The sequence below is a fragment of the Neomonachus schauinslandi genome, chromosome 2 (genome assembly GCF_002201575.2).
Source record: "Neomonachus schauinslandi chromosome 2, ASM220157v2, whole genome shotgun sequence".
NCBI classification, from domain to species: domain Eukaryota; kingdom Metazoa; phylum Chordata; class Mammalia; order Carnivora; family Phocidae; genus Neomonachus; species Neomonachus schauinslandi.
The window spans coordinates 138,926,314-138,940,662 of NC_058404.1; the positions used below are offsets into that span (position 1 = coordinate 138,926,314).

The following is a 14,349-nucleotide window of genomic DNA, read 5'->3' on the forward strand; positions in this document are numbered from 1 at the left end:
GAAAATTGCTATGGAATTAGTCCTTCAAGCCTTATTAGGCCATGCAGATCAACTATGTCAGTTCTAAAACTATATCATAATTTTTCCAGCATGTACTTTCATTAAGATGAAACAAAAAGAGTAGCAAATGAGCCTCTGGGTTGAAGTTCTCCATTTATTTTGCACTCACTATGTAGAGAAATGCTAATACTTAGGAAATAGTCATTTCCCTTGGAGAGTTCAGACCTCATAAAGTTCACATATAATTTCTGTTGACAGCAAATTAATATAAATTCAAATCTCATGGATATTGTATACTTTATAGGACTACTTTTAAAAAAGTGTATCCATTTACTAAATGGCTTTTAAGTAAGCTTATGATCCTCATAATTAGATCTGTCTAAAATATGTTTATTCTCTTATAGTTTTCTATAAAACCATTTGGAGTCTGCTTTAAGACCAGGATAGAAAACAGAAAAGTAAACCTTAAATGCCACCCTTGATACAATGATATGTATTCTGCTGATTATAATATCACAAATTCAAAGGCCCAAATAAATGAATGACCATGTTATTTTCAGAGTCAGCAAAGCTATGAGTCTGATAAGATCCCAGTTTCCAAATCAGTGACCACCCATCCAACATTTAATGTTAACTATTTAGTACACTCAATAAAAGTTAAGTTCAGGACCTTTTCTAGGGAAAAAAACAAATCCATAATGATGTATTTAAAGATCATTCAGAGCAACAATGCAGAGAAAATAGATACACTCATAGCAGAGCTCTCTCATCATCCCAAACCCAAATTCACCAACCTACTTAGCAGATGTGCCTACAAACTCTTTCTTTCCTCTATAACTTTAAGGGTGGCTTCTGCCCTTCTCAAGGGCAAACCCTTTCCTAGTGTTCTGCATTCCATCTTCCTTTTAAGGACTTCTTCCCAACAATTATTTCCTTTCTACCCTATACCATCAATACCCCTCTCTGTACTTACTTGATCATTCCCATTAACATAAAACATGGGTTAACTTTATCCATCTTAAATTAAAACACAACAAAACAAACTTCCTGGGCTCCAGTCCCTAGTGCTCCAGCTGTCACTCAATGTCTACACTATCCTTCACTGCAAAAATCCTCAAAAAACAGTTGTTTTTCCTCATTTTCATTTGCATACATTTTTTTCCTTTTTCTACCTACTCCAATGAGACATTTGCCCATACCCCTCATTGAAACAGCCCTCACCAAGTAACAATGCCATTTACCTACCCAAAAACAATGTCAAACTTTTTATCATTTGTTGTGGGTTGAATTATGCCCCTCCCCAAAAGATATGTTGAGGATTTAACCTTTGGTACCTATGACTATGACCTTATTTGGAAATAAGTTCTCTGTAGATGTAATAAAACCTAAGATTAGGCCATACTCAGGTGGGAGGAGGATCCAGTATGATTGGTGGTGTTACAAGAACAGAAGACAGAAACACAGGTACAGAGGGAGAATCCATGTGATGATGGAGGCACAGATTAGAGTGATATGTCTACAAACCAAAGAACACCAGTGATTTCCAGAAACACCAGAAGCTAAGGGAAAGGCATAAAAGAGATTCTCCTGTAGATCCTTTAGAGAGAACCCGGTTCTGCCAACATTCTGATTTCAGACTCCTGGCCTCCAGAACTGTGAGAAAATAAGTTTCTGTTGTTTTAAACCCCCAATTTGTAGTAATTTGTTATTGCAGCCAGGGGAGGGGGGGTAACTAATGCATCATCTTATTTAACCTCTCAACAGCATTTGACATGGTGAGCATTCTTTCCTTTGAAATTGTTTCTTCTTCCATGTTTGCAGCATGGCTCCCACCTGACTTTTCTCTTACTTGCTACTTTCAGTATTAGTTGCTGGCTCTTTCACACATTCCAGATCTCTAAATGTTGGGGTACCCTAAAGACCTGTCATAGGACTTCACTCTTTTTACCTACACTCTCTACCTAATAAATATTTGCAAGTCCATGACTTTATATACCATTTAGGTATTGGTATCTTTCAGATTTATATTCTAACCAAGACTTCTCCTCTAAGTTCCAAAGCAATATATGTAAAAGACAATCAACTTCTCTGCTTGAGTATCTAATAGGTGTCACAAAATTAATACTGCCAACACAGAACAATTTCATTATTGATGCCCGAAATCAGCATTCCTCAGGAGTTCTCTTGTTACAGTGAGTATCACTGACATCTACCACTTGTTCAAGCCAAAACCTGAGTAGTCACCCTACTTTCCTTTCTTTAATATTCCACACCAAATACATCAATGAGTCCTATCTGTTCTGCCTCCAAAATACAGACACAGTTCAGTAACTTCCCTCCATCTCTACTAGTACCACCCTGTTGTAAGAGTTTTGTCTCTTGCTGGTTGATTATAAAAGCTCCCTATCTTACCTCTTTGCCTCTCTCTAGGCCTCCTTCCCACATCTTCCACCCTGCACAGCAGCAATGAGATCAATCTTTCTAAAGTGTAAACAAGATTAGGTCACTTCTCTATTTAAGTTGCCATTGACCTTCTAGTTTAAAAACAGAAGAATATAAAAATTAAAATTAAAGAATAAAATCAAAATTCCTTAAAGTCTCTATGATCCGGCTGCTGATTTCCTCTCTGATTTCACCTGTCTCTATAATCCTTTTCAGTAAATATATTCCCGCCATTCTGGTCTTCTTACCTTCTCTTGAATATGTCATGACTGCTATTATCTCAGGAGCTTTTAATAGGCTGTTCCCTTTCCTTGGGATGTCTCTCTCTCTCTCATATCCTTTTCTATTTTGGGGTGTCTCTCCCTTCAAATTCTGTGGCTACCTTCTTCATGTCACTGAAGTCCCAACAGATGTCACCTCTTCGAAGTGATTTTCCTGTATACCTTAGCTAAATCAACCAACCACTCTATTCAATCTCTTTCTACTCGATTTTCTACTTTTATGTTCTCCATAGTACCTATCCAGAGATGCATTTAATTTTTCCACTTTTATTGTGCTTACTTCTTATCTCCCTCTCTAAAATATAAACCCTTTAAGATCCTGGATTCTGAAGTACCCCAGTGTCCCAGGGACTAAAACAGTTTCAGGCATGAGCAGGTGCACAAGAAAATGTAGTGAGTGATTGGCAAGTGGATGGGAGCTGGGTAAGAAAATACATAGGCATATCATTTAGGAGACTATTATAGTAATTTCCTTAAGATATAATGGTAGTTTGAATCAAAGTAAATACGCAAACAATGAATCATGGAACACTACATCAAAAACTAATGATGTAATGAATGGTGACTAACATAATAAAATATAATTTAAAAAAAATGATAGTTGAAATGGTGAAAAGTAAAGTAATTTGATTTACATTTAGGAGAAATTAGTGGTTCATTCAACATGAGTGAGAGAGAGTAGGGAGTCTACAGTAACTGACATGCTTCTATCTGAGTAAATGCACTCATTGTTAAAGGAAATACCAACAGGAGAGAAAGACTTAAAAAGATATTTTTGAGAGGAAGTATACCACTGTGGTTAAAAATGTGGGTTCAGGGTCTCTAAAGCTATTTGTGTTTGTTGGTTCTACTGTGGAATCATGGGCCATTTTTTCAACCTTATGGAATCAAATTTCCATTCTTAATATAGATGGAATTTGTTCTTGTCAAGTATATTTTTAAATTTATATGAATGCTTTCTTAATCCTTATCTTGTTTGATCACTAATGATCATTTGTTCCTTCCTTGACGTCCTTATCATGGATTCCTGTGACATCCCATTTTTTTGCCTTTCTTTCCACTTTTTTAGCTGCTCTTTCTATTAAGAGTAAGATAAATTTCAAACTTTCCTGTTGTAATTTATAAGGCCTTCCAGAGTCTAGTCACTATCCATATTTCCAACTTCACTTCTTTAATCTCACTTGTTCACCTCCTCCAAGAAACTTTCCCTGATTTCAAGTCCAGGTTAATTCTATTAAATTATCTAACCAAAGTATGAATTTTTCTCTCTATGAAGTATATTGAGGATTTTGTCTGCATGTGAAATTTCCAAGAGCCCTGATAGAAAAATTGCAACTATTTTTTGAGAAAACTTTGGTAAAATAGACCTCCTTATACACATATTTTTCTGTTGCTGTTCTAAATTTTTCATCACACTACTTCTGATTATTTTTCTGTAAGAAACTTATTACAGTTTGAGCATAAGTATTTGCCCTTTTTTTATCCATGACTTGGAACATTTTAAAACCTACAGAAGACTGTTATCACTAATATTATATTAACAAAAGGTAAAAGTAAATATATATTCCAAATAACATTAAAAACTACATATTTGGGGCGCCTGGGTGGCTCAGTCGTTAAGCGTCTGCCTTCGGCTCAGGTCATGATCCCAGGGTCCTGGGATCGAGCCCCGCATTGGGCTCCCTGCTCAGCGGGAAGCCTGCTTCCCCCTCTCCCACTCCCCCTGCTTGTGTTCCCTCTCTCGCTGTGTCTGTCAAATAAATAAATAAAATCTTAAAACAAACAAACAAACAAAAAAAACTACATATTTGATGTAGCACACATTTTAATAAAGCAAGACCATATTCTCCTTGGATGATTAAAAATTACATCTCTCCCTTATGTGGTTTCTATCACATCTCCCAAGGTAGGATTACAAGGCAAACTACAGGACTATCTTCTGAAGGTACCATGAAATCAGGTAGGCACAGGGCAAAACTTGGGGGTCAGTGGATGATGTGACTTAGAAGAGTGTACTAGGAGGCTGAGCTGAAAAGAAGCAGCAACTTTCAACATAATACTAGCACAACATTAAAGATGACAACCAGTCTACCAATGCATTTTCTCTATAATAGATGTATGGAATCATTTTTTTCACCATGTGAGTACTTTTACAGATGTAAGTGGGAATAAAATTTTTTCCTACATACTTTGTATAATATATAAGACAAAGAACCATTACCAATTACTTCTCAGGGAAGACAATAAAACATATATTATTGGGACACCTGGGTGGCTCAGTCGTTAAGGGTCTGCCTTCGGCTCAGGTCATGATCCCAGGGTCCTGGGATCGAGCCCCACATTGGGTTCCCTGCTCCACAGGAAGCTCCTGCTTCTCCCTCTCCCACTCCCCCTGCTTGTGTTCCCTCTCTTTGTGTCTCTCTCTGTCAAATAAATAAATAAAATTTAAAAAATATATATATATTATTAATACCAACTGTGCCTTTAATGTATACACTTTTAGTTGTTGGATGAAGTGTACTCACGCTCACTTTTCCATTGCGATTGTCTTCTTCTCTCACTGCCAGAGCCTTCAGAAAATTATCTTGCAGGTCTTTACCAGCACTTGTTAATGTCCTATAAAAAGCAGGTCTTCAGTTGTAATACATTAGAAAACAAATATATCAAAAACATTCAGGGGCCAAAAACCACACTTCTTTATTCCAAATGACAATGTCCTTATAACACAAAAACTATATATACAATTAATATAAATCATACACAATTATTATAATTTACTAAATTTCTCAAATTATTATACAGTATAGAATCTGTATTTATGAATAATTAGAATCATGTCTATAAATATCATACATGCCTCTGTCAATACTCAAGCCAGATACAGTTAATTTCATTTACACATCTGTTTTATTTTTTTATCACAGCATGCAAATTTATTTATACCTCTCATTACCCACAATAATTTTAGATTGCTTATAATTTAAGTACAATTTATTTATTTAATATAAGAAAATTAAAATACTAGAAACCTAAGCCAATTCCCTTGCTGGCATAGAGCATTAATCTTACCTCTATGAGGATATAAAAAAGGCAAAAAAGGAAAGAACTAGGTTGAGTCATCTCTGTTAGATAAAAAGAAACATTAAGAATACGGGGTGCCTGCCTGGCTCAGTTGGTAAAGCATGAGACTCTTGATCTCAGGGTTGTGAGTTCCAGCCCCCTGTTGGGTATAGAGATGACTTAAAAAAAAAATCTTAAAAAAAAAAAAAAACCTCAAGAGAGGTTATAAAATAAAAAATAAGTTCTGAAGATGACTATTATACTGACAATATGTTAAGATCATACTGTTCCTTTTTTTTTACTACTATTCAAGTCTTATACACATAGACTTACATCATCTCCTATAACCTCTATGAGAAAGATAAAAGTATTTTTGTTATACAAACTGGGAACAGGGAGGATAAGGTCTAGAACTCCTAAGCTATATGCAGCAGAGTCAAAAAGTTATATAAATAATGTTATTATACCATGCTACATCTGAGAACCGGAAACTTCTCATCAAGGGGAAATATTGGGCAAGAAAGTTAATGCAGTGTGTGGTAAGGAGTTCTTAAATCTTTAACATGCATTACTCTTACTTAACTAGATTTAACAGTCAGTGACCTGAGAAACCTTGCTTAAATAAATATCACAAAAGGAGTCACTTCCTCAAGAAGTGAAGTAGGTCTGTTACAAAATATTAGGGTTATAAGTTTTATAAAGGCAAATACTCCATCTTTGTTGTTTACACTCCACTACACATTCAAAATGGGGTAAAAGTTATATGGATGAGTTAATTTTTACCAATCATGTTTAATCATTAGCTAAAGGCATTTATATAATCCTACATGAATGAGTATAAATATATTCTTAATCCTTAACAATTAGACTTCTGGTTTTATGATTTAATTATGTTGTTTGTGTCATCACACATATTTGTATTACTAGATTAACAATCGAAGAGAGTAAATAATGAAAGAGAAAAAATGGAAAACTGTTAAAATAGAAATATTTCCATGAGTTATTTTCTTAAGAGGTCACTTATTTTAAAGATTACGAAGTCTTTCAGTAAATATTTATGAGTTATTAATCATCTCAGAATTTTAAATGTAAAATTAGTTTTCTAATAGGCAAGGTTTGAATAATCATTGAGATGTGTTCTAATAAGCAGTTTCTAAATAAACACTAAATCAAATTTGAGATTAAATTGGTCTTAATAGCAACACTTTTTTTTATCTATTGGGCAGTCTTTGTACTAGTCTCTATACTAGGTATTTTGCAAATACTTTCAATTATCTTCAAATCAAGCCCTAAGGGAGGACATGCTTATTTCCACTTTAGAGATGAACTTGATGATAATCAGCTGGCATTCGGTTTTTAACTTAAATATCACTAACCCCAAGGCATTATTTTACTATACTGAAGCCTCACAATATATCAAAACAGCATTTGATGCAATAGTACTTTTACAGAAAACAATGAGAATTCACTGGGAAGAGGAAACTTAAAGTAACAGGAGTGGGGGTACAGTGAGGAATGCAACCTTCATCAGGAGGTGCCCCTAGGAGTTATCAGAGGCTGGTGGTCTTGAAACCTCTATGGAAAGCTAATCAGCCATAATCATCACTCCATTCTAGAATAGAATTCTGATCAACTACTTGTTCAGAGGTAGGTTTGATTTCTAGCCAGTGAAATCTGGTACAGCCTACATTTAATAATTCTAGAATTTATATTCAATTCATCTGCACTTGTTTGAATATGTAATTCAACTTCTCTGTGCCTCAATTACTTTGAAATGATGTTTTTGTATACTTACTTTGGAAAAATTTAGTGGAGAGTATAGTAAAATGTAGTGGATAAGTAAAAGTTTATTATAAAACTTTTACAATATTTTCTTCTTAGGAAATAAGCACACATCTATGAAAAAGCAGTTTTCAGAAATAGCTTTATTTTCCATGGATAAGTTTACTGACAAAACTATATGCATGTATTTGTGTGGTCTCAAATAATATAAATTTTATTTTTTTTGAGGCCAAAATTGAAAATTATCTGCAAACTTGATAAAAATATGATTTTATTTATCACAATGTGTGCATTTTTAGATAATTTATTTGAGTATTAAATATGGGAGATACATTTCTATTGTACTTTGATGTAGGACACCTGTTGCCCTGTCTTCTACATTTTCTCCAGGACAATATAACACCTTTTTTGCTTTGTTTTTTACATAAATTAGGAGGGGAAAAAAATCCTGCTTCTCCTCAAATAGTGTTTTATAAATTTCTCTAACATTGGTAAACATCTTCACATTCCTTCTTTCAGTCTATTATTGTATATTTGCTCTGTATAATCAATCTGGGTGCTATCACAAAATACCATAGATTGGGTGTCTTAAACAATAGAAATTCATTTTCTCACATATCTGGAGGCTGGAAGTCCAAGGACAGGGTACCAGCACCATCTGCTTCTAGTAACTGCTCTCTTCTCCTAAGCAACTCACTGTATTTGTACTAGTATCTCACTGTGCTTTTAATATCCATTTCTCTGATTACTTTTGTTTTTTTTTCTAAATTGTATGTCCTCCAAAAGCTACATGGATACCAAAAATTGTATAGAAGGAATAAAAGCAACCAGTGAACGATTTCAAGTCCTTTCCTTTGAGCATTAATTCAACAGGACAATCTATCTTTAATATCTAAGGGATTGTTTTTTAAAGATCTAAAAGGGAAAAATAGTGGAACTAAATCCAATGTGTGTTTTTTTACTCTCTTGTATTTTCTTGTAAACTATTCTTAGTGGCTTTTTTTCTTCCTTCCTTCCTTCCTTTCTTTTTTTTTTTTAAATTTAATTGGAACAATGTTCCTTAGGAGTTAGATCGATCAGGATTATATTTAGAAAGATCTATGGTTTAGGAATTTTTACACTATATACTGTTATTTCCATGGAATTTCCAGGAGGTCATCAATTTGTATTCTAATCACTTTCAGAAAGGAAAAAGACTTCTTGAGAAATGAAATTCATTTATTGGTAGGGAGGAATGAGAATCAAATTTTCATTAAGATAAATGGCACCACTTCCCCCCCCCACCCCGCCCCTTTTCTATGTGAGAGTTTATAAATTACCAAATGTACAGTAAAGCTATCAGCATCTCTGGGAAGAAGCTTCAACTGTTTGAAGCACACAGAAGAAAGACAAGAAGCGCTAAGATCTACACTAGACAGCTGTTCTTTTTCATCTTCTATTTTGAAGAAAACCCAAGTGGGAGTCCTGAAATCTATGGTATCTTCCATCAGTCAAACTCTACTCCCCCCTGGATAGAAAGCTGTGCCTTTCTTTGAAGGGACAAAATGGCCTGGCTTCTGTCTGAGAAAGTGTCCCTGAACTCCTCTTTTTTGGTACATCTGGAAAATTTCTCTAGTTAATTCCTAAACATGGTAGGTTAAGATGTTCTCACATTTCAAGGGGAACCAAAAAAAAAAAAAAAGGTTGCTTAGAGAGGAAATAAACGTTCTTAGTCTCTAAATATGATTTTATTCTGAAAACACGTTCAAATATAACTTTATTACTCTCTTCTGGGAGGTATCTAAATCTTTTACCTGATTTGAAATAGACTTCCTGATCTTCTAGTTGTATAGTGAAAGCCAATGAGAAAATAGAAAGCAAAGAAAGCAAGCTTGTTTTTGATATGCCTGCCTCCAGACTCCTCTCTACCTGTGGGAATCAGCCCCATTGCTCCACAGAACACTGAGCAAAAATAGGCTTTAGAAAGGTGAAGGCCTTCAGGCTCAGCATCTTTAGGATGTACATGCCTAATCTCTATGTGTGTGTTTCTAGTTCATGTATTTGAAAGATTCCATCTAAGGAGGTGAAGAATTTGACATAATGGAATTCCAGGGGGCAGCTTCTCACCAGCAAAAAGCAGTCAAAACAGAAGCCCATTCCGCATTTCTCAACAACTACACAAGATGGCAGGGACTGTCACACATGAGGGTGGTGGGCTCAGAGCAGAAGAGTATAATGATGAGGGGAGGGCTGTAGGGAAGAAGAGATATATCAGTGTGAGACGCTGGGGAGAAAGATACCTGAAGAAGACTGTTAGGAAGGCTTGCTGCATTACCCCCTCTGTATAAAGCCCTGTTATTCCTTTAATAAAACTGGCAGTATTAAGAGGTTAAGTCTGACCTCTAGTGACAAGGAGAGTTTAGAAAAGATGAGGCAACATTAAAATGAGAGACAGACAGAGACAGAGACACGGGAGGCAAGAGGCGGGTGGACGGAAGCATCCCAGACTTCGGTGACATCTAAGGAAGGTTCAGCAAAGCCATGTCCTTGAACCAAAGTCAGCCAATAAAGATTCACAGGTCCACCTTAATATCCCTGTCACACTCAGTCATTGAGGGGGAGCAGCCTATGGGAGGTGTGGCCTTGGTGCAAATGTACAACAGGTTTCAAAGAGCAGCATCTAAAGGGACCCTCAGTTACCTACACTGTCTATATAAGATGTATTCTCATCACCACCACAATCTTTCACCCAAACCAAAAATCTTGAGGTTCAAAAACACCAACATAATAACTCATTTGTTTTATCACAAATATAGTCTCAAAATAAAATTGCCAATATTAGCGACACCAATATGCTTATTGAAAACACTTTAAGACTTTTTGCAGATCTTTTTCTCTTTAGCTTATATACCTCTAGGGATGAATGGCCAGATTACTGTGCTTTAAAGCATTTCACTTGGTAAAAGTTCTTTCTTTATGCTATGATACCAGCTAGATATACAATTAGGTTCATTTGTTGATTTTATTTCAATTTGAAAGATATTTCAAATTTTGCCTTATAGTTATATGAAAATATGCATAGAATTCTAAAATAAAATCTATAATTTAGAAATTTAGAAAAGTCTAGTTTTCATCTCCCCCAGTTCCATCTACCCTATTCCATTCTCTTCCTCCTATATAAAGCATCACTTTATTTTTAATTCCAGTTAGTTAACATACAGTGTTATATTAGTTTCAGATGTAAAATATATGGATTTAACACTTGCATACATCAGCCAGTGATCATCACAAATGTACTCCTTAATCCCCATCACCTATTTCACCCATCCCCACCCACCTCCCCTCTGGTGACCATCAGTTTGTTCTCTACAGTTAAGAGTCTGTTTCTTGGTTTGTCTATCTCTCTCTTTTCTTTCCCTTCATAGAGCATCATTTTTTAAAAATATCCTTAAATTGCTTTATTAACTGTTACTATTTTTAATACAAGCATATCTATTTGTTATCTAGCTAGCTAGCTAGCTAGGTAACTTACATAAGTAAATAGTAGCCTCCTATACATATTTTCCTGAAACTTGCTTTTTCACTTAGCATTATATTCAGGGAATTATACCATACTAGTAAGAGACATTTTCACTACTTTTTTTTAGTTGCATGGTACTCCACTATAGGAATATATCACAGTTTAGTCACTTAACTACTGATGGTCATTGGTTTGCTTCCTGTTATTTGCTATAATAAATACTGCTTCAGTGTTTAGCTTTGTGTAAAGGTCATTTTCATGGTTTTGCCACTATATTTTGGGGATAAATTCCTAGAGGTAGATTGCTGGTCAAAGAGTACATGAATATTTTATTTAGTTAAAATTTGGTAAAATTTGGTAATCTAAATTCCCCTTCAGTGGGGCTGGGGTCTTCTGCAGTCCTCCCTACAATTTATAATAGTGCCAGTTTCTGCACAGCCTCATTAACAAAGTATACTCTAAAGCTTTTAGATTTTTGCCTGTGTAGTACATGAGAAACTCAGCACAATTGTGTATTTGTCTTATTATAAACAAAAGTGAACTTATTTTCATATATAGAGAGACCATTTGCACTTCTTTTTCTTTAAACTCTATGTTGATACCTCATTTTTCTATAGTATCGTTAGCCTCTTTCTTCTCTTTTTTCTTCTTTAAACATGGCAAATTTTAGCTCTTCTCTGTGATGTAAGTTGCAAATATTTTCCCCACCTTTTCATTTGTCATTCTACTTTGCTTATGGTGCATTTTACCAAGAAAATGTTTCATTTTTATGTCATTAAAATAATTTATAAGTGTTACAAATCATTCTGTTACAATGGATTTTGAATCACCAGTTATAGAGGAATCCATCCATATTTTCTTCTAGAACTTGGAAGTTTTCCTTTTTATTTATTAATTTGTTTTAACATTTATGTCTCTAATTCCTTGGCATTTACCCTGATGTACTGTGTGATAAATTGATCTTATTTCAACTTTTTCCATTTGGCTATTCAGTTATCTCAACACCAATTATTTAAAAATCAATCTTTGTTTTTTCCATTGATTTCAGATGATGTCTTTCCATATATACTTGGCTCTATTTCTGTGTTTTCTGTTTTCTATTTTGTTTCATTGCTTTGTTTGTGTATCAGTACCACATTATCCTGTTTTAATATCTGGTAAAACTAGCCCCTCTCATTGTTGGTTCTTTTTCAGGGGTGTTGTGATTTTTTTTGTGTAGATATTCTTGGTTATTTGCTTTTCTCAAATGGATTTAAAAATTTTTTTTTATTTTATTATGTTATGTTAGTCACCACACATTACATCATTAGTTTTTGATGTAGTGTTCCATGATTCATTGTTTGTGTATAACACCCAGTGCTCCATTCAGTACGTGCCCTCTTTAATACCCATCACCAGGCTAACCCATCCCCCCACCCCCCTCCTCTCTAGAACCCTCAGTTTGTTTCTCAGAGTCCATAGTCTCTCATGGTTCATCTCCCCCACTGATTTCCCCTCCCTTCATTTCTCCCTTCCTACTGTGTTCTTTTTTTTTTAAACATATAATGTATTATTTGTTTCAGAGGTACAGGTCTGTGATTCAACACTGCTACACAATTCACAGTGCTCACCACAGCCATACCCTCCCCAATGTCTATCACCCAGCCACCCCAACCCTCCCACCCCCACCACTCCAGCAACCCTCAGTTTGTTTCCTGAGATTAAGAATTCCTCATATCACTGAAATCATATGATACATGTCTTTCTCTGATTGACTTATTTTGGAGCATAATACCCTCCAGTTCCATCCACCTCATTGCAAATGGCAAAATTTCATTCCTTTTGATGGCTGCATAATATTCCATTGTGTATATATACCACATCTTCTTTATCCATTCATCTGTCGATGGACATCTTGGCTCTTTCCATAGTTTGGCCATTGTGGACATTGTTGCTATGAACATCAGGGTGCACGTACCCCTTCAGATCACTACATTTGTATCTTTGGGCCAGTAGTGCAATTGCTGGGTCATAGGGCAGCTCTATTTTCAACTTTTTGAGGAACCTCTATACTGTTTTCCAGAGTGGCTGCACCAGCTTGCATTCCCGCCAACAGTGTAAGAGGGTTCCCCTTTCTCTGCATCCCCGCCAACATCTGTCGTTTCCTGACTTGTTAATTTTAGCCATTCTGACTGGTGTGAGGTGGTATTTCATTGAGGTTTTGATTTGGATTTCCCTGATGCCGAGCGATGTTGAGCACTTTTTCATGTGTCTGTTGGCCATTTGGATGTCTTCTTTGCAGAAATGTCTGTTCATGTCTTCTGCCCATTTCTTGATTGGATCATTTGTTCTTTGGGTGTTGAGTTTCATAAGTTCTTTACAGATTTTGGATACTAGCCCTTTATCTGATATGTCATTGGCAAATATCTTCTCCCATTCTGTTGGTGGTCTTTTGGTTTTGTTGACTGTTTCTTTTGCTGTGCAAAAGCTTTTTATCTTGATGAAGTCCCAATAGCTCATTTTTGCCCTTGCTTCCCTTGCCTTTGGCGATGTTTCTAGGAAAAAGTTGCTGTGGCTGAGGTCAAAGAGGTTGCTGCCTGTGTTCTCCTCTAGGATTTGGATGGACTCCTGTCTCACATTTAGGTCTTTCAACCATTTTGAGTCCATTTTTGTGTGTGGTGTAAGGAAATGGTCCAGTTTCATTCTTCTGCACGTGGCTGTCCAATTTTCCCAACACCATTTGTTGAAGAGACTATCTTTTTTCCATTGGACATTCTTTCTTGCTTTGTCGAAGATTAGTTGACCGTAGAGTTGAGGGTCCATTTCTGGGCTCTCTATTCTGTTACATCGATCTATGTGTCTGTTTTTGTGCCAGTACCATACAGTCTTGATGATTACAGCTTTGTAATAGAGCTTGAAGTCCGGAATTGTGATGCCACCAGCTTTGCTTTTCTTTTTCTTTCTTTTTCAACATTCCTCTGGCTATTCGGGGTCTTTTCTGGCTCCATACAAATTTTAGGATTATTTGTTCCATTTCTTTGAAAAAAGTGGATGGTATTTTGATAGGATTGCATTAAACGTATAGATTGCTCTAGGTAGCATTGACATCTTCACAATATTTATTCTTCCAATCCATGAGCATGGAACGTTTTTCCATTTCTTTGTGTCTTCCTCAATTTCTTTCATGAGTATTTTATAGTTTTCTGAGTACAGATTCTTTGCCTCTTTGGTTAGATTTATTCCTAGGTATCTTATGGTTTTGGGTGCAATTGTAAATGGGATCAACTCCTTAATTTCTCTTTCTTC

The 14,349-nt window shown here is 35.5% G+C and overlaps 1 protein-coding gene across 2 annotated transcripts in view; it reads right to left on the minus strand.

Annotated features, from left to right (window-relative positions):
• The window catches only part of CFAP299 (cilia and flagella associated protein 299), a 565,740-nt gene that overhangs the window by 352,533 nt on the left and 198,858 nt on the right, over positions 1-14,349 (minus strand). The window contains exon 3 of one of the 2 annotated variants that reach the window (XM_021702434.1): positions 5,249-5,339. In XM_021702434.1, the coding sequence (XP_021558109.1) occupies positions 5,249-5,339 (91 nt within the window). Of the gene's footprint in view, positions 1-5,246; positions 5,340-14,349 lie in introns of both variants that reach the window. The other variant, XM_044912690.1, reaches the window with a different exon arrangement.